At 55.9% G+C, this 26,189-nt stretch overlaps 1 protein-coding gene across 1 annotated transcript; it reads left to right on the plus strand.

The window, feature by feature from the left end:
• Positions 1-1,336: 1,336 nt before the first annotated feature.
• Positions 1,337-26,189, plus strand: TBX4 (T-box transcription factor 4). Its single transcript, XM_060081647.1, has 8 exons — positions 1,337-1,531; positions 2,278-2,372; positions 10,488-10,607; positions 11,846-11,993; positions 22,099-22,251; positions 23,180-23,268; positions 23,392-23,627; positions 25,534-26,189. The coding sequence occupies exons 1-8, from the start codon at positions 1,337-1,339 to the stop codon at positions 26,187-26,189; spliced, it is 1,692 nt and encodes a 563-aa protein (XP_059937630.1).

Below are 26,189 nucleotides of genomic sequence, written 5' to 3' on the forward strand. Positions count from 1 at the left end.
GCACTTGGCTTGTTTACTTTGTGAGGCCCTGGGAGCCCATGTCTAGGCCTGGGATGGGAGGCCAGTGGATGAGGGGCCTGGGCCTTGGAATGCCCAGGGAGAGCCAGGAGAGGAGAGAAAGAAGGTAGGGGGAGAAAGAGGGAACATTCAGCTGCGAGAAAGGCAGCCAGACATTTAGAAAAAGCCTCCCCAGAACTTGCCCAGATCCAAATGGAGGGAGGAGAGCTAGGAGGTGGAAAGGAGAAGCAGGGATAATGCAGGGTTGCACCCACGATGAGGCCGGACAGGCAGGTCCTTGCAGGCTGGACTCTCATCCTGATATCCCAGGACCAGCTTCCAGAAGGAAGCAGGCACATGAGCAGGCGGGTGAATAGTCCTAGTCGCTTGGGGAAGGGTAGCTGTGCCCTGGGGCAGGACTAGGCTGTGCCTGTGAACTGGACTCAACTGGCCTGGTCCTTAGCTGGGAAGGGTCTGAGTCCTTTGCCTCAAAGCAGAGCCCTTTGGAGCTAAAATCTAAAATGTGAGTGAGTGAGCCAGCCAGTGTGCATGTGAGGGCAAGGCTGGGGTGGCCCCTGGCTGAGTTCGGGGCCTGAATCAGAGTGGCCCTAGGAAAATGTGGCTACTTGGGTGACTTGTAGGCTGTGAGAGGGTGCTGTGTCTGGGTGTGAGGACATGGGTGCCTGCGTGGGTGCCACACAGGTATCTGAGGGAGTGGGAACGTGCAGGAAGGAAAACCTTTGGTTCAGGAAGCCTCTACCTGACTGCTGTCTGAGGGAGTGGGTTTGGGCAGATGACTGAGCAGGGGCCTGAGAGGCCGCTCAGCCGAAGGCCCTCTCTGCCACTGTGGAGCCCCGGGAGCCCAGGCCCTGCCCTCCTGGGCTGACTCTCGTCTCCTCCCTACCCAGAAGGTGTCCTGGGCCAAGAGTGAGCCTGGACCCCAGTTATTAGGAACAGACGAAAAAGACCCAGGCTTCAGGCTCCAGGGTCCAGTGGAGCCCAGCAGGAGGAGGCACTGGGGGTGCAGCTGGGGCAATGCCGAGAGGGCGGTCCTTCCCCCAGACCTACTCCGCACACAGCCCCACACCCAGGGCAGGCGGACCTGGAACCGCACACAAACCCTCCCAGGTCCAGACCCGGAGGGAGGAGGCGAGGGTCCTGCCCGCGCTCTTCTCCCTCCTCCGGCTCAGGAGGGGGCGGGGTCCACGTGCGCCAGGGCGGCCTCCCAGCAGTGCCCGAAGCACCCCCCACCGCCACCCGCGGCTCGGCTCCAGGGCTGCCGGGTCTCAGGCGCGTGTGGACATGGGCATGTGACTCGCGTGTGCTGTGCCCACAGGAGATGCTGCAGGATAAGGGCCTGTCGGAGAGCGAGGAGGCCTTCCGGGCCCCGGGCTCGGTGCTCGGCGAGGCCAGCGCCGCCAACACCGCCAACGCCCCCGAGCCCGCGCTGGCCGCGCCGGGCCTCAGCGGAGCCGCGCTCGGCAGCCCCCCGGGCCCCGGCGCCGACGTCGCCACCGCTGCCGCCGCCGAGCAGGTAGGGCCGGGCCGGGCAGGCCGTCGGGTGGAGGTCGGGCGTCGGTTTGTCTGCAGGGCCGCCTGTGTCTGTCAACCGCCCCACTGCGGGCAGGACTGTCCGCCCGTTCGCGCTCCCCTGGGCAGGGCTCGCCTTCTGCCCCTCGTCCGTCCTCCACCTCGAGCCCTTGAGGCTGCTCTGGGACAGGCCGGGGAGGGGAGTCCGCGGCGGAGCGAGCCCAGGAAAACAGTCCAGCTCCGACGACCCTGAGAGGGCGGAGACAAAAGCCTGGGACCAGGCGGGGTGAGTAGCCCCTGGCCGGGTGCTTGCGGGAGCCGCCGCCGAGCTCCGAGGCCGAGGGGACACCACCGTGACCATGTGCACGCCCTCTGCCTGTGCGGGTCTGCAGGAGGTGTCTGCGGGTGCGCGCCTCTGGCCGAGGGTGTGTGTGCCCATCCTGTGTTGGTGTGTCTGCCCGCAAGCCTGTGGCTATGTCGGGCCACGAGGAGTGTTTATGTTTGTGTAAGAGTGTGTCCTCTGCGGGCCCGTCTGTAGGTGCAGCTCCGAAGAAGGGAGTTTCAGCCACTGATTAAATTTTTAAAAATTCACCAGTGGTACAGAATAATTTTTTGAAACGACATCTCGAGGCGTGGGCGCCTGGGGCTGGCAGTGTCCTGCATGGTCCCTTGGGTCTGTGTTCCCCTTTCTGATGGCTCCGCATGGAGCCGTGGGCAGGGCAACACAAGTCCCCTCTCTCCCATCCCTAGACTATCGAGAACATCAAGGTGGGCCTGCATGAGAAGGAGCTCTGGAAGAAGTTTCACGAGGCGGGCACCGAGATGATCATCACCAAGGCGGGCAGGTCAGCGCTGGTTTTACTTCGGCGGGGGGATGACGGATGGGGGCAGTGGGGAGCTCCAGGGGCTTCCTTAGCAGTGCTCTCGGTCTTCAGCCCAGGGGGCGACGGGAGTCCCCTTCGCCATTCTGGCCTTAGCTCCAAGTCCGGCCACAGCGTCGGAACTGGCCTCGGAAGCCCGCAGGGGGCTACACCGTAAGGGAGAGGCGCAGGATGGAGGGAGGGGAGGGGCCGTGATATGCAAATGAAACGCAAACAGGGTCTGGTTGCTGGAGGTCCCCGCTCCAGCACTTTTGGCCCCTGGGGGGCTGCTTTGTCCTCCTTCTTTTGGGGAGCTTCTGGGTTTCTCAGGATTGTATTGACTGGGGACCCGGAGATGCCCCTCAACAGATTGAGGAAAGGGGAATGGGACCATGTTTTCCTATTTCCATTACTTTTCCCGGGGCAGCTCGAACCCCAAGTCTCTCATCCCAGGGGCGCCGCTCCGCCAGTTGCCAGCACCCTCCTCGGCCAAGGCGAAGGCACCGTTGGGCCCTGTGTGTGTGTTGTTTGGGGAGTAGCCCTCGGGTGGCTGCCAGAGAGGGATGATTTATAAAGTGGAACCATCTTTAAAATGTGCTGGTGTCTGTGGGAGAGAGCCGGGAGGAGAGGGAAGGAGGAGGAACACGCAGAGCAGGGCGTGATGGAGAGACTCGCTGGGGCTGTGCGCCCCGGGTGGGGCTGGAATCGCAAGGAGAGCGGTTACCAGGCGAAGGGAGATGGCTGCAGAGGGAGAAGCTGGAAGGTTCAGGTTCAGGTTCAGAAACGTCCTCCCCCCACTCTGCCTCCTCCACAAACTCACACTGGAGTTTGCTCCCCGGGGTACCGTTGAGCTGTGAAAATGTCCCTTTATCTGACAGTGGACCCATGGTGGGGTTTTCTGAGGAATAAGATGGTGAAGCTTCAAGGGCCGGGGATGGGGAGTCAGACCTCGGGGTGGGGGTGGGGGGTTGCTACCCGTTCCGCTTACCTACGTCCATCTGTGGAACCCTCAGGCCAGGTACCTTAGAGTCTATGCCCTTTCCTCATCTCCATCTGTAAAATAATAGGTTTTTCCTTATACAGTTGCATGTAAAGCCCTTAGCACAGCTCCTGGCACATGTAAGCACACAATAAATGCTAGCGAATACTGTTCATCATAATTAGAGAAATGTCTGGCATTTACTCAGCGTTTTTCTTCTACTTCTTAGAGAGCTCTGCTGAACTGCTTAGGGAATAATGGGTCAGAGGAAACAAAAAGCTGGCAGTTTGCTGTATGCAGAGTAGGGGTGCTGGGTCCTTCCAGTCTGCTGACTGACAGGCCTTGCAAATTTTCCTTTGTTTTGTTGGGGGAGGGGGTCTGGGCACTCGGCTGCCCTCTTGCCTAAGTCAGGAAGGTGGCAGGGCCACCCAGGCCTCTATCGGAGAAGGAACTAGGAAGTGTCAGGACTTGAGTTTGCTGCATTTGGGGGATGGGGAAGGAGGCTGCGCTGGGGAACCTGGTGGGGGAACAGTCGTGGAGGACAGTGGGGACCAGGTGTCACAAGGCCTGCCTCTTCCTAGTTGTGCGCACATGGGCTAGTCCCCAAGCTTCCTGTGGCTCAGAGGTGTCAGGTGAAGTGGGGTGGTGACTGTAGACCTACCTGCCGTCCTTCCTTTTTCAGTTACTGTGAGACTCAAACCAGGGACCTTAGGAGCAGTGCTTGGTAAATTGTTGAGTGGATTGTAGGTGGGAAGAGGGGATTTTATGTCTTGTTACTGCTGGGATGTAGAGAAGAAGAGAAGAGAAGGATCCAGAACTTCCATTTTGGGGCAGCAGAAATAACCTTGTCTCTTGAAAATGAAGGGCCAGCCTGTTCTTTGGGCATGCGTGGCCTCTGCCATTTTAAACAAGGCATTTGTGATTCTCCTCAGTGGGGTTTCCTGCACCTGCATGGGTCCTCCTCTCTCCCTTCCCCAACACACATACGCGAGCGCACACATGCGCGCGTGCACACACACACATTTCCAGAGGTGACGGGCTTCAGGCAGATATTTGTGCCTGATCCTAGTGACAGAAGAGGCACATCCCTGGAGGCTTAGAGACAGGCCTCAGGGAACGATGATAATAATTTTTAAATGACCATGACGATGTTGGCCAATGAGGGATTCATCGCAGTCTTTCCCCGGCAGAAAGTTATCCTTGCACCAGGTCTAGTCCTTAGGAAAGTCACTAGCCTTATCCCCTGCCTGCACGGTTCTCACAGACCCTTTTCCCTCCTGCATAGCTGCCCACTGACTTCAGAGACCACTTTCACCCCTCTGACCCCGTGTCCCCCTCTCCCCGCAGCCTCCTTCCCACAGCAGCCTTGGAATGCACTGTGCTTTGCTCGGGCTTGTGGCCCTTCAGTGTCCTGTCCAATGCCTCTCCCTGTCCTCTTCTTTGTGTCTCTACCATCAACTTCCTGGGACACTTCTATTTCTCAGCAGATGGCCTGGACATTTCTCCTGAACCTTGAATCATAGATTCCTAGACCGCTTGAGCTGGAGGAGAACCAAGAGAACATAAACCCAACCCCTGAGAAGGGAAGGCATTTGGCTCTTGCCCATAGAAGCAGAGTTAGGCAGCTGCCAGGTCTACACAAGCCAAGCAATGATGCCCCTCCCCCCAGAACAAACCCCTAACTTTGAGAAATTCCCTTGATTGCTTGTTTATGGGGGCCTGCTCAAGGTGGAGTTGTTACTCTGCCCTAGAGACCCTGGCTGGTTAGGGGCATGATTGCTCTCTGGTTGGCCCGTGGAGGCACGGGGGTGGGGGTGGGGGCGGGGGCTGGAGCAAAGGAGCCCGAATGTTCTCAAGCCAGTATGAGTCCTTAGTCACAAGCCGCTGCCTTAAGCCCTTGAAGAGCTGAAGGCCAAAGGAAAAAAGGGTCCCCTTCATTGGATAGTGATTTTGAATTCTCAAACAACTTGAGCTGGTGAATAACATGCCAGCCACAGTTCAAGCCATCAATTTCTGAATGCTCGGGGTCCCCCGATGTCAGGTGTATAATGGGGCCACAGCCTCCCCTAGCCAGTCTCTGTCTCTCTCAGGCCCCTGCACCCAGAGAGTTTATGCCCTTAACTGCAGAGAACAGAGCCCTCTCTGCTTCCTCACATCCCTGCCAAGCTTGATACATGTGAGAAACTGCATTTTCTCCCAAACACAGATAAAAGTGAGCTCTACAAAATTTAAATATAAACCTCCCCAATATGAAAATTTCCTAACCGTCTGACTGCTCTATTCCTAGGTCATGGTTTTGCCACCAGATAAATCTCCACTATCAGCCTTCATAGCCTGTTGAGTTCAATGTTGCTTGTGTTAGTGACAGTGAATTTGTGTTTGAAAAATGAACTACTGATGAGAACTCCTGTTGAACCTGTATTGTTTGTTATTCTGAGGCAAGGATTTGGCCCGGCTTAATCCGGGGCTTCAAAGCCAGTTGCCCTTGCTCTGTATACAGAGCGTCAGAGCCCAGTGGCGTGGGTGATAAGAGAAGTAAGGGTTGAAGACACTGGGAAAGTGGGTTGGGGAGAGAGTGCTTTGATCTCTTTCTAAAGTATTTTCTGAAAGCAAAAGTCTATCAGAAGGAAGTGTCTTCAAAAAAATCTGAGAGAAGCGATCGGCCTTCCAAAACAGCATCCATTCCACACACCCTCTCTCCTGCCCCCCACCTCAGGGAAAATATTTCTTAAAAATGCTTTGAGTGAAGTGGAAAACTCTGTGTGTGTGTAAAGTGGAAATAAATTACATAGCTCTGTCATTGCTCTCAGAAACCACTTGCCCACAAAAGCTTTGGTCTCAGTATAGACGGCACCCCTACCTCCCACCCCCAAACTTAGCCTTAGTTGCTAGGCCCTGGCCTCTTTCCAACACACCCAGAATTCTTCTTTAAGACCCCAAGACACTAGGGATAGAAAATGGATGGGGTTTTCTGTGGACCCCTACCCTTTTCCTGCATCCCTTTCCTTTCAAACTCTGGCCTCCACGGGCCTCTGTATGTGTTTATGTACACATATTTATGATATATACACACACATATAATTTTTTACTATCAATTTTATTGAAGTGGAACATTTCTGCAGAAAAGTGAACAAATCTTGATTGTACAGCTCTACAGACTTTCACAAAATGAACACACTGGTGTTCGCACCACCCAGATAAAGAAACAGCACGTTAGCGGCCCCCAGAATCCCTCTTGTCTGCCCTCCCAGTCACTGCCTCTCCCCACCTCGAATCCCCTCTCCAGACTTCTCACCCCTTCGATTTGGTTTTGCACCTACATTTCAGGGAAGGCACATATAGCCGCTCCTGGGGTTCCGGATCCCCCTGAGGAAGCCGGGGGTGTGGTGGATTTGGGGTTGGGGGGCTCTGCTAATTGGAGAGAATCTGGGGGGTCCCCTCGGTTCGTTCTTTCCTGCCCCCACCCGCATGGATTGGTGGGGGGGGGGAATAGGTCAGCACCTTGAATTTGGCCACCCCTTTGGCCGGGACCGGGCGCCCCGCGGCTCTCTGAGCCCAGCTGAAACTTACTTGGCCTCTCTCTCAGTGCGTCTTTACGGGTTTGTTGCCAAAATCAAAATGCCCCAAACCCTTGCCCGGCGCCCCGCAAGGCTCCAAAACGCAGAAACGTCCAAGGAAGCTTATCTTAGCAGTTCATTCTAAAACCATTTCCGAGTATGAAGTAGATAAGGCCCCACACCCGCACCCTTTCAGAGCCTGTTTCATGATCAGAGGAGAGACCCCCCGCCCCGGCTTTCATCTCCTCCCGGGGTCGGCGGGGCAGGCGGCTTGTTTATTCCCTGGCGGAGCAGTTTCCGCGAGGGCCGGGAGCGCCCCAAATGCCTGCGGACCGGGAGTCCGAGGCGGGCGGGGAACCAGAGCCGGGAGAGGGTGCCAGGGCCGCAGAGAGAAGGCGCGCAGGGCACGGGGAAGGGCTGCGGAGGGGCGTGCCGAGCAGGGGTCTGGGAGGCTTCTGGGTGTTGAGGACAGGGAGCCAGGGTTTCACGGCCACCAGCGCTGGCCGGTGGCAGGGCTGAGTGGGATACGGGCTGCGCAGTCACCATTTCCCTGCTTGGCCCTCCCTCCCTGTCCCACTGAAGTGTTCATTTCCGCCCCCCCCCATCCCCGCCATAGGTGATGGTTTTCAGGTACATTTTCTTTTGGTCCTAAGTCACAGAAGCAATTTACAACTCACTCTATGGTTTCATCTGTTTCAATAGAGAAGACCTTTACAGGGCGGGGTGAGCCCAGAGGAAGCCACAGCTCCCAGTTCAGCTTCCTGAGGCCTGCCCGCCTGGTGAATACTCCCATGCCAGGCCTCTCGGCTCCAACCTTGGACCCCCTGGAACCAAGGGCAGATGCCCTCAGCTTGGGCAGGAGGCCTGTGAGGCTGGAACAGTGTGTGTTTCAGCTGCACACTTAGCCTTTCCTGCACACCAGGCAGGACCTTCATCCTTCTGGAGCCCGCTAGCTGAGGAAATGGTAGTGCCTAGGGCCCCCACTGGGTGTGTTCTCCATGGCCCAGAAGCAGCCACCAAACTGGACACTAACAGAGACGGAGATACCTGTCTCCATGAAGGCAGCGGTGCTCACCTGGCCAGCTCAGGCCAGCTCAGCCTGAACAGAGGACTTTTGAACTCCCCATTCAAACCACAGATCTCATCGTCCCTGCTGATTTCTGAGGGCAGTTGCCCTAGGAAGAGGGAAAGGCAGGGCAGTGGCTAGGAGACACCTTCCTTCCCGGCCCCAACTTCCTTAATACCTCCTGGAGGCTGTTCTCCGTCAGGAATCTAGTCCATGGTCAGCTTCCAGGAGAGGCCAAATCACAGGCCACCAGCCCCATGCCTTGGGAGGCCGAGGACAGGCTCCTTGCCAGCCTTCTCAAAAGCACTAGTCATGTCCGCCTGGCCTCCTGAGCTGCTGGGGTGAAGTACAGCAGCGGGTAGAAGGCAAGGACAGGACCCCGTACCTCCCTCTCAGCCTAGGCTATGAAGACCGTTGAAGTGGCAGCGAGCAGTTTTCTCCCGGCCCCCTCTGTGGACGCTGGCTGGGGGAAGCGGGGGGAGCTGTGCCTGCCCTCTGATTATAGGAGAAGCAGGCTGAGTGCAGGGCACTGGTACCAGGCCAACCCTAAGCCCACCCAGGGCTGCCCGACTCTGGCTGTTTCTGTAGCGGTTACAAAATGGTAGCCTGCAGGGGACGGGGTTCTTGGCCTTCCCCCAGGGAGGCGGGAGCGGAGCAAACCGCTCCCTCCCCCTGCTTCAGCCTTAGACCCACCTGGAGAGAGGCTGGGCCAGGAAGAGGGTGGTGCAGGCTCCAGCTGTGCCCCCAGGCCGGCTGGGCAGGGGGCTGGTAAGCAGGAGGCAGCGCTGGGTTGCTGGGGCGGGGGTTGGGTGGACATTGGAAAATGCTTTCAATTGACACCTGAGACAAATCCTTCCACACAGTTTATGAGTCCCTAGACTTGCCGCTAGAACTGCCCTCCTCTCTCCAGGCACACACGTGCGCACTCCACTGTGTACGCAAGCACATGTGCTCGTGCACACACATGGTCACACAGCTCCCACACCCCTGGCCCACCACAGCACTCATGGGCCTGCCCTCCAGCGAGAGAGGGTGCACGGGCTGGGGCACCCTCCACCTCAGGGTCCTGGCCTGGGCTTGCTGTAGGGTCTGCCACCTTGTGGGGGCCTGGATCCCTCTGGAAGCCCTGCTCTGTCAAGGTAAGCTGGTTCCCTGTCGACAAAATGGGGGACTCCAATCATCTGTTTGAGGTGTTTAGGACCGCTTCTCCTGAGGGTTCCCATGCAGTCTCTCAGCTTCATGAGAGCCGGAGGACCCCCCGATGGCTTTCCCAGAGTGGACTGCTTGGGCTTCTACCAGCTCAGGGGATCTGGCTCCCAGTGGCCTCAGTGTCTTCAGTTAGGTTTGGCTTCTGCCTCTCTCTTGGGGACATCTTTGGGGGAAATCAGCTAGGAAGGGGTGGGAGCATCTGAGGAGGACTGAGGAAGTTCCCCTCTGAGGAAGTCCGGTGTCAGGGACCTGGTGACCAGGGGAGGGCACCCCGCAGGTATGGGTACATGCTGTTGTATGTTTAGTGTGCTGAGGGGTCTGAGGAAGCTCTTCTCTAGAATGTTCCCTGAGCCTCAGGGTCCTGGACAGTTTCATCATGGGCTGCAGGACCTGGAAAACGTTCTGCTTTTTTGCTGACTCTGTTTTCATAGAGGTAGGTCATACCACTGGTCTGCGGAGGAAGGAGTGCAGTGGGGGTCAGTGGTAAGAGCTGCAAGGGGACTCAACTAATCCACACAGCAACCTATGGGATTGGTAGTCCCATTTTAGAGATAAGGAAACCAAGGCATAGAGAGATCCAAGCAAGCTGCCCAAGGCATCATGGTTTGTCAGTGGTGGTTCCAGGCTGTGGACCACGGCAGGGAGGTTCTAGAATCCACGCTGTACTCCTCAGGGCTCCTAGACTGACTTTCCCCAACACCCAGTTAGTGCGCACAGGCCCAGGCAAGGCATCCACAGGGATAAACACCTCTGCTAAACACACAGAAGGCATCCAGAGACCGAGCAGCACTCCTGCTCTCCTACGAGTTGGTTTGAGGCCTGGGGGTTTCCCTAGAGACATGACCCAGAGGAGGCATCTCATTGATCATGGAAGCAGCTGACAGGGACTTCCAGGTCTTCTGCTCTGGGCCCCTGTAATGCCCCCCCACCCCCACCCCAGGACTTTCGTTGTGTATGGATGACAGACAGGAGGGAGATTAAGGCAGCCTGGTTGGTGTCGAGACCCTCTCTCACATCCTGACCAGGGTCTCTGTGCTTTAGCTGCTCGCAGGCACAGACTGACAACTGCAGGGGCTCAGAGGGAGCAGCTTGTGCAGCCCTTTCCTCTTAGAGGGGGAGGCTGACCAGAGAGGGAAGCAACTTAGCCAAGGTCACAAAGCTCTGACCAGTGCCGAGACCTCTCGCTAAAGGGGCGGTGCCTCTTAAGGCCTTCTGTGCCCTCGCCCGCTCGGTGCCACCCCTCCCGGTGCTCTCTCCACGCCCCTGCGTCATCTCTCGGCTTCCCGCAGGAGGATGTTCCCCAGCTACAAGGTAAAAGTCACAGGCATGAACCCCAAGACCAAGTACATCCTGCTGATCGACATCGTCCCCGCGGATGACCACCGCTACAAGTTCTGTGACAACAAATGGTAAGGACCCGGGACGCTCACATCACCCGCCTTCCCACTCGCACACCCATCCCCACCTGATGTTTGGCCCAGGGACTTACCAGTTAGTCCCAGTGACTGGCCAGATCCGCAGCCTTGGGCACCGGGCCTGCTGAGGCTACAGGGTCATCAAATGTCCGCACACCTGCTGCTGGTGGGGCAGGGGCTGGGGCTGAAAAGGAGCCGCGGTGTTCGGGCTTTTGTTGGATTTCAAGGGTCTGTGCTCTCCCCACAGCTGTGAACGAACAGGGTGGGTGCCTGTGCTTTGGGGATGACAGATGAGCCCCAGCACCGGGCAGGTTTAGGCTCTGGCAGTGCTGTGCTCGGGGAGGGGGGCAAAGATGGAAGCCACGTTCCTTGGGGGGCTTTGGTATTCCATAGTTAGGGCCCGGTTACCTGGGCTGTGGCGTCTCTCTCCTGTTCCTCCACCCATTTGCTCTTTGGCCGCAGAGCCTTCCCTCTTAAGCTGTGTCTCTCATCCAGAGAGAGTAGTCAGGTCGAAGGGCGAAACCCAGCTGGGACCAGGTTAAAAACTGCTGGGCTGCCTTTCCTGAGGCCATCCCGTTAGTACCCTGTCTGCCCCCAGAGCCCAGGACAGCGCCCAGGAAGACAGAGAGATGAATGAATCCACAGTCCGGGATGTGGGCTCAGCGGTGGATGAGTAATAGGGCTGCAGAGCCTGGACCCAGGAGGCCAGATTCGGTGGTCAGGTCCTGCCAAGGGCTTGTCTCTGTTCTGTCTCTGGGCTGGAATAGCACTCAGAGCAGCTTCTGGCTCAGGGGACGGCTACCAGTTCGTTTCTTATGTTTGTTTTGGGGGCAAGCAATTTGAAAATTGTCAACATCCTCTGAGAAGCTACCTCCAAACTTATAACATTTAAAAATTGTAAATATAACACATACATGGACGTGCCTAAATCTCCCCACAACATACTTGTGATGAGCCCCATTCCTTCAAGTAAATCATCAAGTCTCTGTAATCTCTCTTTCTCTTTCTTATTGCAGTGAAATACAGGAGGTTCAGAAAGGCTCTCCCTCCCCAGCACTTTCCCCTGTCCCTCCCTCTTACCCCCAAAGCCCTAAATTGACAGTCTGATAGGACCATCGGTGATTTGTTTCTCAGGTCTCTGGGGGATTTGCTCTCAGAGGGGACAGGGAATCTGGGCTCCCCCAGGCTGCAGGGCAATCAACTGCTCTGGCTTCTCCGTGCTCTGTTGGCAGGATGGTGGCAGGGAAGGCTGAGCCGGCCATGCCCGGAAGGCTCTACGTTCACCCGGATTCTCCTGCCACTGGGGCCCACTGGATGCGGCAGCTGGTCTCCTTCCAGAAGCTGAAGCTGACAAACAACCACCTGGACCCCTTCGGCCATGTAAGCATGGGACTGCCCGGCCTTGAGGGCGAGTCCTGGGGTAGTGTTGGGGATGGGCCGGTCCGGGAGAATCCATTCTCGGGATCCAGCTCCAGGCCGGTTTGTGGAAGGAGCACAGGGTCTGAGGCCCACAGCAGAACATCCTTCCCCTAGCACTTACTGGCTGGGTGACTTTGGGCAAGTTTCTTAGCCTTTCTGAGCCTTAGTTTCCTTGTCTAGAACATGGAGATGACCATGTGAGAATTAAATGAGAGATTACGCATGAGGCACTTTGTGCCTGGGAGGCTCCAAATAAATGGCAACTAGGACAAGAACGACGATGATAGACCGAATCTCAGCTTCAGTTTCCCCAAACCTGGCCTTGCTGGAGCCTAAGACAAGTAAACCTTCTTGAGAAAGAGTCACTGATGAGCTCTGAAACCTGTCTCTGGCGTGTACCGTCTGCCTGGCCCGGCAGCCACCTGCCCTGGAAGGGAAGGCCTCGCTCTGGCTCCGGTGTCAGCGCCTTCCTGGCCTTGCCCGGGACCTGGCTGTCACAAGAGAGATTCTGGAGCCCCAGGGATCCTGCTGCTGATGCCCCATCCAGGCTGCTGAAGCAAATTCTTTCCCCCGTCTGTCCCTGGCAGGCCCACAAAAGCTTTTTATGTGGAAATTTTTAGCTCAAGTGTGTGGCAAACAGAAGCCTAGGGACCTGGTATCATCTGCCAGGGAGCAGGCCTCGCCCCTCTAGGCTACCCATGGTTACCCTGGAAACGCAGGGTGGGGTGTGGCGGAGCGGGTGCAGTCGAGGCTCCTAGATGCAGTTGCCCCGGCTGCACCCATAACACTCGTACCGTCCATGTGGATGGTGGTGGGGGAAGCAGGGGTGGGTGCTGCGCAGGCGTGTGCCTCTTTCATGCCTCAGTTCTATTTCTGGGGAGCTGTGTGCAAATCAGAACTCTGTGAATCATAGTTCCTTATGGAAAATGTCAGTGATGCTTCATTTCTGATTGATTGGTGTGTAACTGGCAAGCAGCTCTCAGTTCTCATTTTCTCAGAGTCTGTTCAGTTCTCTCCTGGGCCACTGGTGATCTATAAACCAGCAGTTAGGAGAATGCTTCATTAACATAATAAACTCCTGACTTCTCTGTTTTGCGAGCAGCATGGGATTTCCCGTGCAGGGCAGGCAGATGCCGTTGGGTGTGTGACAGAGACATGCAGGTGTGCATGGTGACGTGTACTCATGTAGCCCCAGCCTCTCCCGGGGGGCAGAGACAAGCCACCATCCAATGGGAAGGGTCAGCCAAGCCCCCACCTCTCAGAGCACAGGGTCTTTTAACCAAGGGCCAGAGGGGCCTCCCATTCTGGCCAAGACTTTGCTCCCGGTCAGCTCCTACCTGGCCTCCTCTGCTTGGCCAGGCTGTGGGATCAACCTCAAAAGGTTAGCGAGGGCCTCGATGGTGGGAGGTGGGAAGCCACATCTCTGCCCACAATTGCACACACACGCAGACCCCATTGGACAGACCACTGGGGTGGACACAGAGCTTGGCGGAAGCTGGATCTTTGGGTGAGTGACCAGAAGTACCCAGGGAATCGAAGCTCTGGAGAATTTTGGATGCACAGCTTGCTGTCATGGTTCCCAGCTGCAGGGATGCCTCTGAGGACTCTTCCACCTCCCTGGGCCCCTGCAGAATGGGGCAGGGGAGAGAGTCAGGTGGTTGAAAAGCTGGGATTTTTAGGAATCAGGAGACCTGGCCTTCATAGGCCAGCAGTAGGTTTCCCAGCCTGCCTTGCCTCTGTGGTGGCTCTGCTGGAGTCCATAAGAGGTGTGCAGTAACCTTGCATGTAGTCTTGAGTCTGGGCCAGTGGGGCTGCTTGTTGGGCTCGTGACGTTGGAGGTGCCCCTGGCCACACTCGCCGTGCCTGCCTGGGGCTCTCCTCTCCCCGGCAGGAGGGACACTCCCCATACTAACTCAGCTTCCTCCCTGGAGGCTTCGGGTACAGAGCATCTTCCTTCTCCCCATCCCCGAATTTACCCAGCATGTGCAGTCTGTCGGTTACAACACCCCTTGTGGTGTGGCAGGGCTCAGGGAGATGAGGTGCTTGTCTCAGGAGCTGGGAGTACAGGAGCGGAGCGTGGACCCCTGCCTTCGGGTGCCTAGTCCCGCGCTCCTTTGGCTTCTCCAACTGTCTTTCCGTACCCAGGGCTTGAGCTGTCGGATCTTCAGCAATTTGGAGCATCCCTGGAGAGGGAGCAGCCTTTGACCATGCAGGCAAGGGCTGTGGAGGATGAGCTAACTTCCTCGACATATCAAGGCAAAGTGGCCCATGTGAACCTTGGCTTTCTGCTCCTTGGTCTGTGCCACCTGGACTGGCGAGCTCTCACAGTCACCCTTCGTGATGCAGGAGCCTGGGAAAGAGCCATCTTCTACTGGGAACTTGCCCCAGACAAGTCCTTCTGCACAGCTCACCTCCACACTTGCAATTTTCCCTAAAAGCTTCCAGACCTCAGGGAACTTTCTCCAGCCAAATGGACTGTGGACTTTCCCCTTGGGTCTCACAGTATCTCAGAGATTTTAGCAGCTGTCTCCCATTTGCAGACTTCCCCCAGGAGAAGGGCCCAGAGTCCAGGAGCCCCTCAGGCCACAGGGCCACATGTTCTGAAAAGACAGGATTGGCTTCTGACTAGAAAACTCCTGTGGGTTTTTGCTGTGAGTCCAGGAAAGCCCTCTGTTCTTGAGGGGTAGGGTTCAGGGTGTGACACCTGGGTTCTGGGTGTAAGCCTAGGGGCAGAGGACGGGCAGGCAGCAGGGGCAGAAAGGATCAGGGGGCTGGGGCCGGGCTGGGCTGCTCCAGGTCAGCCCCACTGCTGTGGCTCCACAGGCTACAGAGGATGCCTGCCATCCTCCCCTCCTACCTGCCAACCCCTCCCACCCCTAGCAGGGTCCTGTGCCAGGTGACCACGTGCTGGGAAGAGAGGCTGCTTCGGGAAGTTGAAGAGGGCCTCACTGGGGTGGGGCCTGTGTCCTGCAGCGGGACGTGGAGGTGGCTGGCACGTGGGTCTTACTTTTCTCCTGACCTGGAGGCAGGGAGGGGATGGCTGCAGTGCGGGTGTGTGTGTGTGTGTGTGTGTGTGTGTGTGTGTGTGTGTGTGTGTGTGTGTGTGTGTGTGTGTGTGTGTGTGTGTGTGTGTGTCTAGGGGAATGGCCGTGTTCACCACCTAGGTAGAAGGTTAGCTTTTTTTATTTTTCTTTTTGCGGTACGCGGGCCTCTCACTGTAGTGGCCTCTCCCGTTGCAGAGCACAGGCTCCGGACGCGCAGGCTCAGCGGCCATGGCTCACGGGCCCAGCCGCTCCGCGGCATGTGGGATCTTCCCGGACCGGGGCACGAACCTGTGTCCCCTGCATCGGCAGGTGGACCCCCAACCACTGTGCCACCAGGGAAGCCTGAAGATTAGCTTTTGATTTCAGGCATAGTAAGTCTCACTGTTCCAGAGGCAAAATTAGCCCCGGACTGGGGACGTGGGCTCCCAGGCCACAAAATGGCACATGCACCATCCCCTCAGTGTGCTTCCTTCTGCAGCCACAGGCCTCTTGGCCTAGTTCGTTACTATTGAGCCTTGGAATCCAAGCTCAAATGCCACATCTTCAGGGAGACAGTTCAGGGTCCCCATTATATGCTCACAGAGCACCATGCACCTTTCTGTCCAAGTACTTACCACAGTTATAATTTTATACTTATTTGTCAAATTTGTTTTTGAATAGGAAATACATTCACATGGTTTTAAAATCAATCAATGAAAAAATAAAACACATCTGCAATGAGGCATTTCCCTCCCCTGGTTCCCCATCCATCTAGTTTTTTTCCAGCTCTGGCCACAGGTAACCATTGTTACTAATTTCTTCTCAGTGTTTCTTTTTGCATATGCAGGCAGAATACAGAGTCTCAAATCCCTTCTTTTCCACACAAAAGGTAACATACTATAAACACTTTGCACCTTGCTTTGTAAACTTAGTGTGTCGTGGAGATCATTCCAGTCACGTAGAGCTGCCGCATTCCTTTTTTTACAGCTGTATAGAATTTCATCATGTGATTGTTCCATTAATTATGTAGCCAGTCCTTATTGAAGGAATAAGATGTTTTCCTGTATTTGCTCTTTTGGTTAAGCTTGTACATATGTCGTTTTATACCTATGGCAAGTATTCTTTCTGATAAATTGCCTGTTCAAGGGGTGCTTGGATTTGCAATTTGCAATTCTGCCCTCCACTGGAGTCCCCGTGATGTGTATTCCCACCATCACTGTAGCCTCACGAACATGGTGGGAGAGAAAGGTTTGGATCTTTGCCAGTTTGATGGGTGAAATATAGATGTCAGTTTTAGTTTCAATTTATATTTCCTTTATTATGAGTGAGATTAATCTTTTTTATATGTATGTCCTCTTGGGTCCTTATCCTTTGCTCATTTTTCTCTTAGATTTTTTTTTCAGTCACCTATCCATTCTAGGAGCTTTTATAAATTAGGAAGATTTCGCTCCTAATCTGGGATGTCGAATTGCTTATGTGTTTTCCCCGTTTGTCACTTGTCTTTTGCTTTGGCCTATAGTGGTATTCCTACACCGAAGTTTTTGGTTGAATGTGTTGGTCTTTTCTCTGTGGGTTCTGGATTTTGAGTAATTGAAAGCCCCTCTCCACTCTTTACTTATAAGGGAGTTTTCTTGTGTTTTCTTCTAGAATTTTATGCAATTATTATTACACTTAAACCATTGATCCTTTTGGAATTTATTCTGGCATTCTATATGAGGTGTGAATCCAACTTTTTTTTTTTTTTCTAGAGAGCTATCCAGTGGTTCCCAACACCCCTTCTGAATCTGTGTCTGTTCGTGTGCCAGTGTCTTAACTGTTGAGACTTCATAATATGTTTTAGTGTCTGGCAGGCTTGGTCCCCCTGCATTGCTCTTTTTTTTCAGAGTTTTATTGGCTGGTCTTGTCTATTTTTTTATATGAGCTTCAGAATCAGCTTGTAGTGTTGAGAAAGAAACTTGCTTGTATTTTTATTAGAATCACTTTAAATTATAAATTTACTTAGGGAGGATTGATAGGGATGCCTTTCTCTTTGTTGAAGTCTGATTTTTGTCCTTCAAAGGTGTATTCAAGTTTTCTTCCCGAGGTCCTACACATTTGCTGCAAGCTATTTCATCTTGTTTGTTACTATTATCAATGCAGTCTTTGGTCCACTACTTTTTCTCACCACTGTTTTTTGCTTGATTTTTGGATTACTGTGTGACTTCCCCAATGGATGGTAAACCGTGAGGTTTTCCATCACCATTGTGTCCTGGTGCCTGGCAGTGTGAGTGGTGGTGAGCAGTGAGTGAGTGAACCTGCTGACGGGGAGATTATTTAGACAGAGAAGGCACTTCCTCCGCTGGGGGCTGATGTCCCTCCAAAGCATATGGCAGCCAGCGGGGACCCAGAACTATTGGTCTCCCTCTTTTCCTCCCATGTTTGCTGAGCCCTGACAATGCGCCACGCCTTGCCGGGCGCTCTGGGACATAGACCACCCGTCCGGCTCCAGACTGGGCCTCACCCTCCCCAGCCACACGGGTGCAGGTGCAGGTGCAGGTATGAGCTAAGGATCGGAGGGTAGTGCTGATGCAGACTCTGCTTCCCATCACTGTCTGAGGTTGGGCAGATGCCTTCCCCCGCTTGAGCCTCAGTTCCTTGCCTGTTAAAATGGGGCTAATAATAATTCCTCCTTTACAGGGATGTTGTAAAGATCAGCTGTGTGATGTGTGTAGAATACTCATCACAGGGCCTGGCCCAGAGGCTGTGTTCAGTCAACGCTGGCTGTCATTGCTGTGACTGGGAGAGAAGGTGGGAAGGCTGCTGCCCTGGGCGTGAGGCCACAGGCCTGCCTGGCCCAGGCCTCTCGAGTCGGCTGACGGGTTGTCCGACTCGGTTCTAGTTTGGAGATTCTTCGGGCCAATCTTTGGGTCCCTCCGGTCTTAGTTTGGTTGTGTTTTTTTCTTTTTTCTCTAAGTCACAGATCCTATCTCTTTCCTAAACCTCTTTGCGGGGCTGGAGAGGGTAAGAAGGATGATGAAGGTCATCTTAGAAAGTAAAAATGTGACGCAGGAGGAAAGTTGGTTCTAATATATGACAGACGGACATGAGCCCCACTTGTTGTGTGGCTAGCATCCAGATACGCTGTGCTCTAGGACGGGCGACGGGGCCTGGTGAATCCTCATCCCCTGCAGCGTTGGGTTGAAACCTTGTCCTTCATTCCCGAGCTTGTTGTTGAGAGCACTGTGTGCTGACTCAAGGGCCATCTGGAATCTTCCCCGGATTCAATCTCCAGCAAGCTGTGTGTCCTTGGGCAAGTCACGTTCCCACGACTCGCCTCCTGTTCCTCGTCTTTACCATCAGGAGGTGAACTAGAATGATCTCGAAGGTCTGTCCGTCCCTCCATGCCCTGATGTGCTGTGATTCCAGCACAGATAAATCTGGGCCTCATTAGCCAAGCACGCTGTGGCGATCTCTTGAGGAGATGGATGTTTGGCGCTATCACAATTGTGAAAATAGAACAGGCCTCTGACTTGTAGCCAGAACATAATGAATCCCATTTCTGTAGAACAGTGATGACGACGGCACCAGCCGTGTAGTGGGGTTTTTTGACGTGGCTGGCCCATCTGACCCAACATCCTCTGCAAGAAATATAGATGTGAGATTCTGGCTAAACAGTTTAATGCGGCGCCTGAGGAACTTGCGAGTAAAGCCGGGCGCGAGTCACTGAGGTAGCTTCCCATTCTCCCAGGCCGTCGGGACCGACGCTGTACTTTGTGTCTGCATTGGTTCAATGGGTGGGACTTTCTTCCACACACCTGTCCAAGTTCCAGACTGTCAGAGGTGGGAGGGGCGTTTGGGACCACTTAGTCGAAGGCCTCACCTTACAGATGGGGGACCCCGATGACTGGAGGGGAAGAGCTTGCTCAGGACTTGCAGCTGGTGGGCAGAGATCCATAGAAGCTTCTGGGCCTCTCTTGGCCTCTCTGTGGCTGGGATTGGACTCCCCAGTGGCCCCTACCTGCCCTTGCAAGTCTGGCAGTTGCTCTCTTCCCAGATTTCCCTGCCAGCCTGTCTGGTTCCCTCTCCTAGAAGGTGTGTTTGGCAGTCTCTCCACCCTTGTCATCCAGGACCTCGTCTGATAGGCTAAGGATTCGACCTTTATCCCAGGGGGCAAGAGGGAGCCATCCAAGGTGGCATCATGAAGTTAAGATATTTACTGAGCCCTAAATGCTGGCAGGAGTTTGGGGGGCAGTGGACAAGGGAGGCAAGAGGAAGAAATACAAAGGGCCCTGCTCTCCAGCAATGTACAGTCTTCCAGGAGGAGCCAGAAGGTTCTAAGCAAGGGACTGGCCTGATCTGATGTGTAGCAGGTGAAATGGAGAGGAAGTAGATGGAGGCAGGGAGGGGCGGCGGGGCCTGAGCCAGGGCTGCGCAGGGGGGATGGAGGAGCCTTTGTTTTACAGGCGGAGTCACAGGCCTTGGTCACTGATTGGACCTGGAGGTGGGTGACAGTGAGGGGGAGGGGACTGATGATGCCCAGGGCTCTGGCCGGACTGTCGCAGCCTGTGACTGCCCAGGTGGCAGAGGAAGAGGGTGGGTGCTGCTGTTTGTCCCAAGGTGTCCTTAAGGGACGGCACAGCCTCACCGCGTGGTGACGGCAACGTCTGCTTTGGGTTCTGTCCGCCCGCTGTCTGTGTTCTCCCCTTGGGCGCCCCCCACCCCCTGCCAGGAGAGCTGGACTGATGCAGGGTTAGCCCTGCATGTCAGGGGGCTGGAGCGTGTGAGTGATCATGGAAGGATTGTCTGTGCACATGTTTGATCACTATTTTTGACCTGAAAAGTGCCTTAGAGGTTATCCTGTCTCTAGTGAGCAAAGAAAGACAAGGGAGGAGGGGACACAGAGTTTGTGGCCACGGCCCAGGTCCTTCTCCTCCCATATCCTGGTCTCGAACTTACTGTTTTGAAGTAAAGGAGCCTGGAGGTACAAAAGGAATAAAAGATATAGCCCTTTCTCTTGAGGAGTTAGAATTTAATTGAAGGGCCAAGAAGAAATGGGAAGCTGCTAGGAAGCAGCACAACAGCCAAGGAGACAATGCATGGAAAGGAAGTTTCAGAATTGGGAGTTCAGAGCAGGCCTTAGTAGTGTGGGAAGGCTTCCTGGAAGAGTTGGGCCTTGAGATGAAAGGCCTAGAAGGTGAGGGAGAATGGGAAAGGAAGATCAAGGCAGCAGAGGGAACTGCCTGTGCAAAGGTGCAGAGGCTGGAATCTGGCATCTAGGCTACCTCCCGGGTAGTCAGGTGCTGGGTCTTCTGGGCACTGGGGTCCTTTGTGGGCTCCTGCAGCGTGGGTACAGTGCAGGGTGACAGAGGAACCTCAAGGGTCTGGGAGGTGTTTCCCAACCCCCAGCCCCTCTCCCGAGGGGCCCCTTCCCAGGCTCCTGGAACACGAAGTCCGTTGAGGCCTCCCCGGGCAGGACTTGTACCCTTCAGTCCCACGCTGAGGTTTGCTTGGCAGGCTCCCAGCTGGGCAGTGGGTCCCCAGCTGCAGGATGGGATTTGGGATTTGGGGAGCTCGGTACTTGCCCCAAGAGGGTCCAGAGGTTTGTCACCGAGGGCCGAGTGAGGAGTGGCCCGTGCAGAAGAGCTAGTTTCTGCTGGACGGAGCTGCCCAGCCAAACCGAGGAGCCCGGGGAAAGTCAGAGCCTACAGCCCGGCTCCTGGGCTGCCCACGCCCTTGGCTGAGCCTCTCCCTGGGCTGCCTCTGTCCCCAGGGTGTGAGGAGAGCAGAACCTCGTCAGACGAAGGCTTCAGCCCAGGCTTGCCACGGAAGGGCCTGGCTCGGGCCCCTTGCTTGGCACTCTGGTCACTCAGGGGTTAAATCTTTCACCAAGCCTCAGCCCCAGGCCTGGCCCTTGGGAACCTGGAAAGGTAGGAGCCAGCAGAGACAGCCCAAGGGAGGGGCACTCCCTGCGGAGAGAAAGGAGCTCAGAGGGGGACCAGCCTCACCCAGCCAGGACAGGAGCCAAAGGGTTAACAAAAGCAGCGGTGCTGATAAAATGCCCCAAATGCCTGGTCCTACCTCTAGTGGGAAGGACGTCTGGTAAATGTCAACGATAAAAAATACATTTTAATGGCACATGATGCTGCGCTACCGTGGGGCACAGCCAAATGGAGTGGGTTTGGGGCCGCAACTACCGTGTGTTTCTCCCAGGGCTCTGGGCCAAGTCTCCTGGGCTCTTCGCCTTTTGCCCCAGGCATCCTCAAGGGCTGGGGGTGCCTGGGGCCTCTGGGCTTCCTCCTACCTTGGTACCTTGAACTCTAGTCCCTGATGGCACTCCCCTCCTGGCTGTGAGCTGCCTGGGACAGGTCTGAAGGCAGAGTGCCTCTGGGTGTCCCCAGTGTCCCCTCAGCAGGCCTCCGTGAATGAAGGAAGGAGTGCCCCGAGGGAACAGGTCGGAGTGCACCATTTTCCTCAGCGTCCCCCCTCCCCCATCTTGCAAACCCTGGGCTGTGAAGCTGCTTTTGTTGCTGACAAATGTGAGAGGAGGGGCTGAGCGCCCACCGCTGACAACTCTCCAAAAGGCAGGTCCCAGATAAGTGGGGAGGGGTGAGCAGGGGAAGACAGTGGGATAGGACAGGGGGAAGCCCGGGGAAGAGTCAGCCTGCCGGGCTGCAAGCTGAGGCTCAGAGAAGTCGAGGGACTTGCCTGAGGTCACACAGTGGCACCTGGACTTTTGCCTACAACTCAGAATTCCACCAACTACACTGTGCTGAGTTCATTGGGGCTTTCAAATGGTTATGTCCCCATTTCCACACTGAAGGGTCTGTAACATCCGGGAGGTCCTGGGACCAGGAGTTGGTGCTGGAGCAGAGAGTCCACGTGGGGCCCAGGGGCCTGGTTCTTCAACCTTCAAGGGAGGTTTGGACCTTTCTGGGCTCAGCCCCTGTGGTCAGGCCCTGGAGCCCGGGTTTTTAGGACAAGGAAAGCCAGCCCCAGGCCAGCTGAATGAGACCGAAGACAAGAGGGTGGGGACCCGGAGCTCAGAAGAGACCCTTCTCTTCCAGATCATCCTCAACTCCATGCACAAGTACCAGCCGCGGCTGCACATCGTGAAGGCTGACGAGAACAATGCTTTTGGCTCCAAAAACACAGCCTTCTGCACCCACCTGTTCCCAGAAACGTCCTTCATCTCTGTGACCTCCTACCAGAATCACAAGGTACAGCCCCAGCACAGAGGCAGGAAGTGGAGCCCCGATGCAGCAGGGCTGAGGCAGGCAGGTCAGGCGCCCCAGGAACCGGCTAAGCCCTGCAGAGCAGTGGGAAGTGGAGTGATGTGCAGGAAAGGAGACCAGATTCCTGAACCCCCGGCGCAAAGTAACGGTGGTCTCTGTGCTGGGGATGGACGGAGCGGGCACCTGTAAAGGCCGGGAGCGTGGAGCTTGCCCTGGGGCTCAGTGCTGGGCCCTTTCGTTCTACAGTCTTCTCCTCCCGGGTGGGATTCTGCACCTGCAGAGAGAAGGGGATGGCACAGGGAGAGGGGCCCTGGGCACTGCCAGCTGTGTGGGAGCAGGTGACTGAGCCATCTGGAGGCCCTTCCCAGGCAGCGGTCACAGGGTGCTGGCATGTCCTTGCCCACCTTCCGCTCCAGCCCGACCATCCCAAACTGCCCCCCGATCCCCGCCCGGGCCACTCTCCCCTGCCCCCCGCCTTTGCCCACGCCCTCCTTCTCCTAAGGCTTCCACACCTGCACAGTGGGACTGGCCAGAGCAGGGAAGGATCTTAGGCAGAAGAGTGACGGAGTCAGGTTTGCATTTAGAAGAGCCACGCAGAACCTGCTGTGGCAGTTGCACTGGAGGGGGAGGACGTGGACGGGAAGCTGCTACGGGCCCCGGGAGAGGATGATGAGGCGCTGAATCCAGGTAGCACAGCGGGCGGGCGAGCGGGAGACAGAACCGGAGGTTCTGCCGCAAGTGGAAGGGATAGGAGCCGGCGACATGTAGGGCAGGGCCAAGGAGGCCTCAGCAAGACGCAACTTCCCCAGACACTGCCGGGGGTTCTGAATGTGCCTGGGGCCGGGGAGGAGGGCCAGAGGCCAGCCCAGTCCTCCGCCCACCAGTGACTCTACCGTGTATCCTGTCCTGACAGATCACACAGCTGAAAATTGAGAACAACCCTTTTGCCAAGGGGTTCCGGGGCAGTGATGACAGTGACCTGCGTGTGGCCCGGCTGCAGAGGTGGGGCTGCTCCGGCCTGGGGGTGGGGCGGGCGGACCGGGTTCAAGCACAGGGACTCCGTAACCCTCCAGGTATCTCCACTCCCTTCCCGCCTCCCGCTGACTGTCCTCCCCTCGCCTCCAGCAAAGAGTATCCCGTGATCTCCAAGAGCATCATGAGGCAGAGGCTTGTCTCCACCCAGCTGTCATCCAAGCCTGACGTCAGCCCCCTGCACGGGGCTCACCAGGCGCTCCAACACTACCAGTACGAGAACGGGGCTCACATGCAGTTCGCTGCGGCTGAGCCCCAGGACCTTCCCCTCGGCACCTTCCCAGCCCAGAGGGACTCCAGCCTCTTCTATCACTGCCTGAAAAGACGAGGTACCTCTCTCCTGGTCTAGAAGCCCTGGAGGGTCGGGGGGTGACACTCTCCTCACAAACACTCCCCACTGCACATGTGAGCACGCATGGGTGCACACACACACACACACACATGGTCATTGTGTGGCCTGGGAGAGCGAGCCTGAAGCGTTGGGGACCGTGGCCAGGCTCAGTGCAGGGATATGCTTCTTGCTTTTCACGCAGCCCTCAGAACCCTCACAGGCAGCTTGCGGCCTTGGTGTCCCCAGACACCGGTACCCCTCCCTAGCCCTAGGTGCTGCTTTGAGCGGGGCGGGCAGAGGACACGAGTCAGCCAGGCTCTGTCTCTAGGTGTGGGAGGTGGTGGAAGCATCCCAATCCCGAGGTTTCCACTTAGGGAGGCGACCTCCATCCTAACACAGGGAGTCCCTAGCACAGGCTCCCCACCTCATCACACCAGATCTGCAAAGGCTTCTTGAAAGTGGCAGGGAGCTGCTGTGGATGCAGATTGGGGACCAGGAAGACAGGCAACAGACTTGGCCGTGCAGGCCTCTTTGTGAGGAAGAGGAGCCCTGAGCCGAGAACCAGATGTGCTCTGGTACCAGGTCTCGATTTTTCCCTCTATAAAATATGAATGATCAGTGTTGTTACACCAGAGGTCCTCACAGGGCCACTGAATTGTCTTGGGAATGAGTTTGGGGACTTTTGCTTGCAATCCAGAATGTTCTCTCGGCCCAGCTCCTAGGGACCAGCCAGGCAGGCCCCTGAGTACCCACCACACCAGGTCCAGTAGAACTAGTGACCTAGAGCAGGGGCTGGTAAACTGTGGCCTTTGGACCAAATCTGGCCTGCTGTCTGTTTTTGTTCAGCCTGTAAGTCACACAAAATGGTTTTTACATTTTAAATAGTTGAAAAAAGTCAAGACTGTTTCATGATACCTGAATATTATATGAAATTCAAAGTTTGGTATCCATAAATAAAGTCTTATTGGAACACAGCCAAACACATTTATTTACCTACTGTCTGTGGCCTCTTTCCTGTTGAGAATCCCTAGAGAAAACAGGAGGAGGGAGACCAAGACAAGCGACCGGACAAGTGTTCTTAAATACGTTGAGTGGGCTGCCGCCCAAGTCCTCAGGCCTGGGTCATCCCTGCATCCCAGGGGAGCCCATGCTCGTCCAGAGAGTCAAGCCCTCATGCTTGAGGATGTTGAAAGACACACATCCATGGTTTGGAGCAGTTAATGTCATCTTTCCTGAGACAGTATTAGCTTAGCCTTAAAAGCACACGTCACCTTTTACTTATTAACAGCTCCATTTCTTAATTGTGTAAACGCTGTTATGTTGGAATCGGTGTAATTACAATCTGATGGGACTTCTTTGAACATATGTAGGGTTTACTTCCTCCTCTAAAAGCAATAGGAGCGTGCCTGTGAGTAGCTTTGTCTTGCTAAAGCCTTCCTGGGAGTGGAGGATTGAGGCTGAAGCATCGAGGCTTTAATTTCCTGGCTAATTCAGGCAGATGTAGCCTCTGGGCCCGGTTTGGGCTGGCAGTTGCTAGCACTTTCCTTGGCCAGGGTGGGCCTAGCCTAAGAGTGCCAGTGCACATTAAGGCCTCTTACCATCCCCAAGAGTCAGGGTGGCAAAGGATCAAAGCTCTACACTGCCTGGCTAAACACATCCCTCCGTGTCCAGTGGTGCAGCGTGCCCCGTGGCCTTTGAGCGTGGTCCATGATCCGACCACTTCTTGGCTGCTGCCGCCTTTGAAAAGCTGTAGCTGATTAAAATGGTTCTGGGAGTGCTGTGGTAGCGTGGGGCAGTGGGGGCCCTGAATGACGAGGATGGGCTGTCCTAGCGTCCAGCGGGGGTATTCGGGGCCCTGGGCTGGCGGAAATGGCTCTTCCTGAGGTTTCTTTGTCTTCCGGCAGACAGTGCCCGCCACCTGGACTTACCCTGCAAAAGATCTTATCTGGAAGCTCCCACTGCAGTCGGAGAGGATCATTATTTCCGGTCTCCCCCTCCCTACGACCAACAGATGCTGAGCCCCTCCTACTGCAGTGAGGTGACCCCACGAGAAGCCTGCATGTACTCAGGTTCAGGGACCGAGATGGCCGGGGTGTCCGGGGTGGACGACTTGCCCCCGCCCCCACTGAGCTGTAACATGTGGACGTCAGTGTCGCCGTACACGAGCTACAGCGTTCAGACCGTGGAGACTGTGCCTTACCAGTCCTTCCCCACGCACTTCACCGCCACCACTATGATGCCCCGGCTGCCCCCCATCTCGGCTCCGAGCTCCCAGCCGCCCGGAAGCGCCCACTTCAGCGTCTACAATCAGCTCTCACAGTCTCAGGTCCGAGAGCGAGAGCGGGGGCCCAGCGCCTCCTTCCCGAGGGAGCGCAGCTTCCCTGGCCCTGGCCCCGGCCCCGGCCCCGGCCCCGGCCCCACGTGCGAGCGGAAGCCGCCCTCGCCGCACCTGAATGCTGCCAACGAGTTTCTCTACTCGCAGAGCTTCTCCTTGTCCCGGGAAGCCTCCTTACAGTATCATTCAGGAATGGGGACTGTCGAGAACTGGACTGACGGATGA

This window comes from Mesoplodon densirostris, chromosome 18 (genome assembly GCF_025265405.1).
Source record: "Mesoplodon densirostris isolate mMesDen1 chromosome 18, mMesDen1 primary haplotype, whole genome shotgun sequence".
Classification (NCBI taxonomy): Eukaryota; Metazoa; Chordata; class Mammalia; order Artiodactyla; family Ziphiidae; genus Mesoplodon; species Mesoplodon densirostris.

Coding starts and splice junctions, on each gene's coding strand:
- TBX4 (XM_060081647.1), top strand. CDS start 1,337: ATGCTGCAGGATAAGGGCCTGTCGGAGAGCGAGGAGGCCTTCCGGGCC. Junction 23,269..23,391: donor CGTGTGGCCCGGCTGCAGAG/GTGGGGCTGCTC, acceptor CCTCGCCTCCAG/CAAAGAGTATCCCGTGATCT. Junction 23,628..25,533: donor TCACTGCCTGAAAAGACGAG/GTACCTCTCTCC, acceptor GTCTTCCGGCAG/ACAGTGCCCGCCACCTGGAC.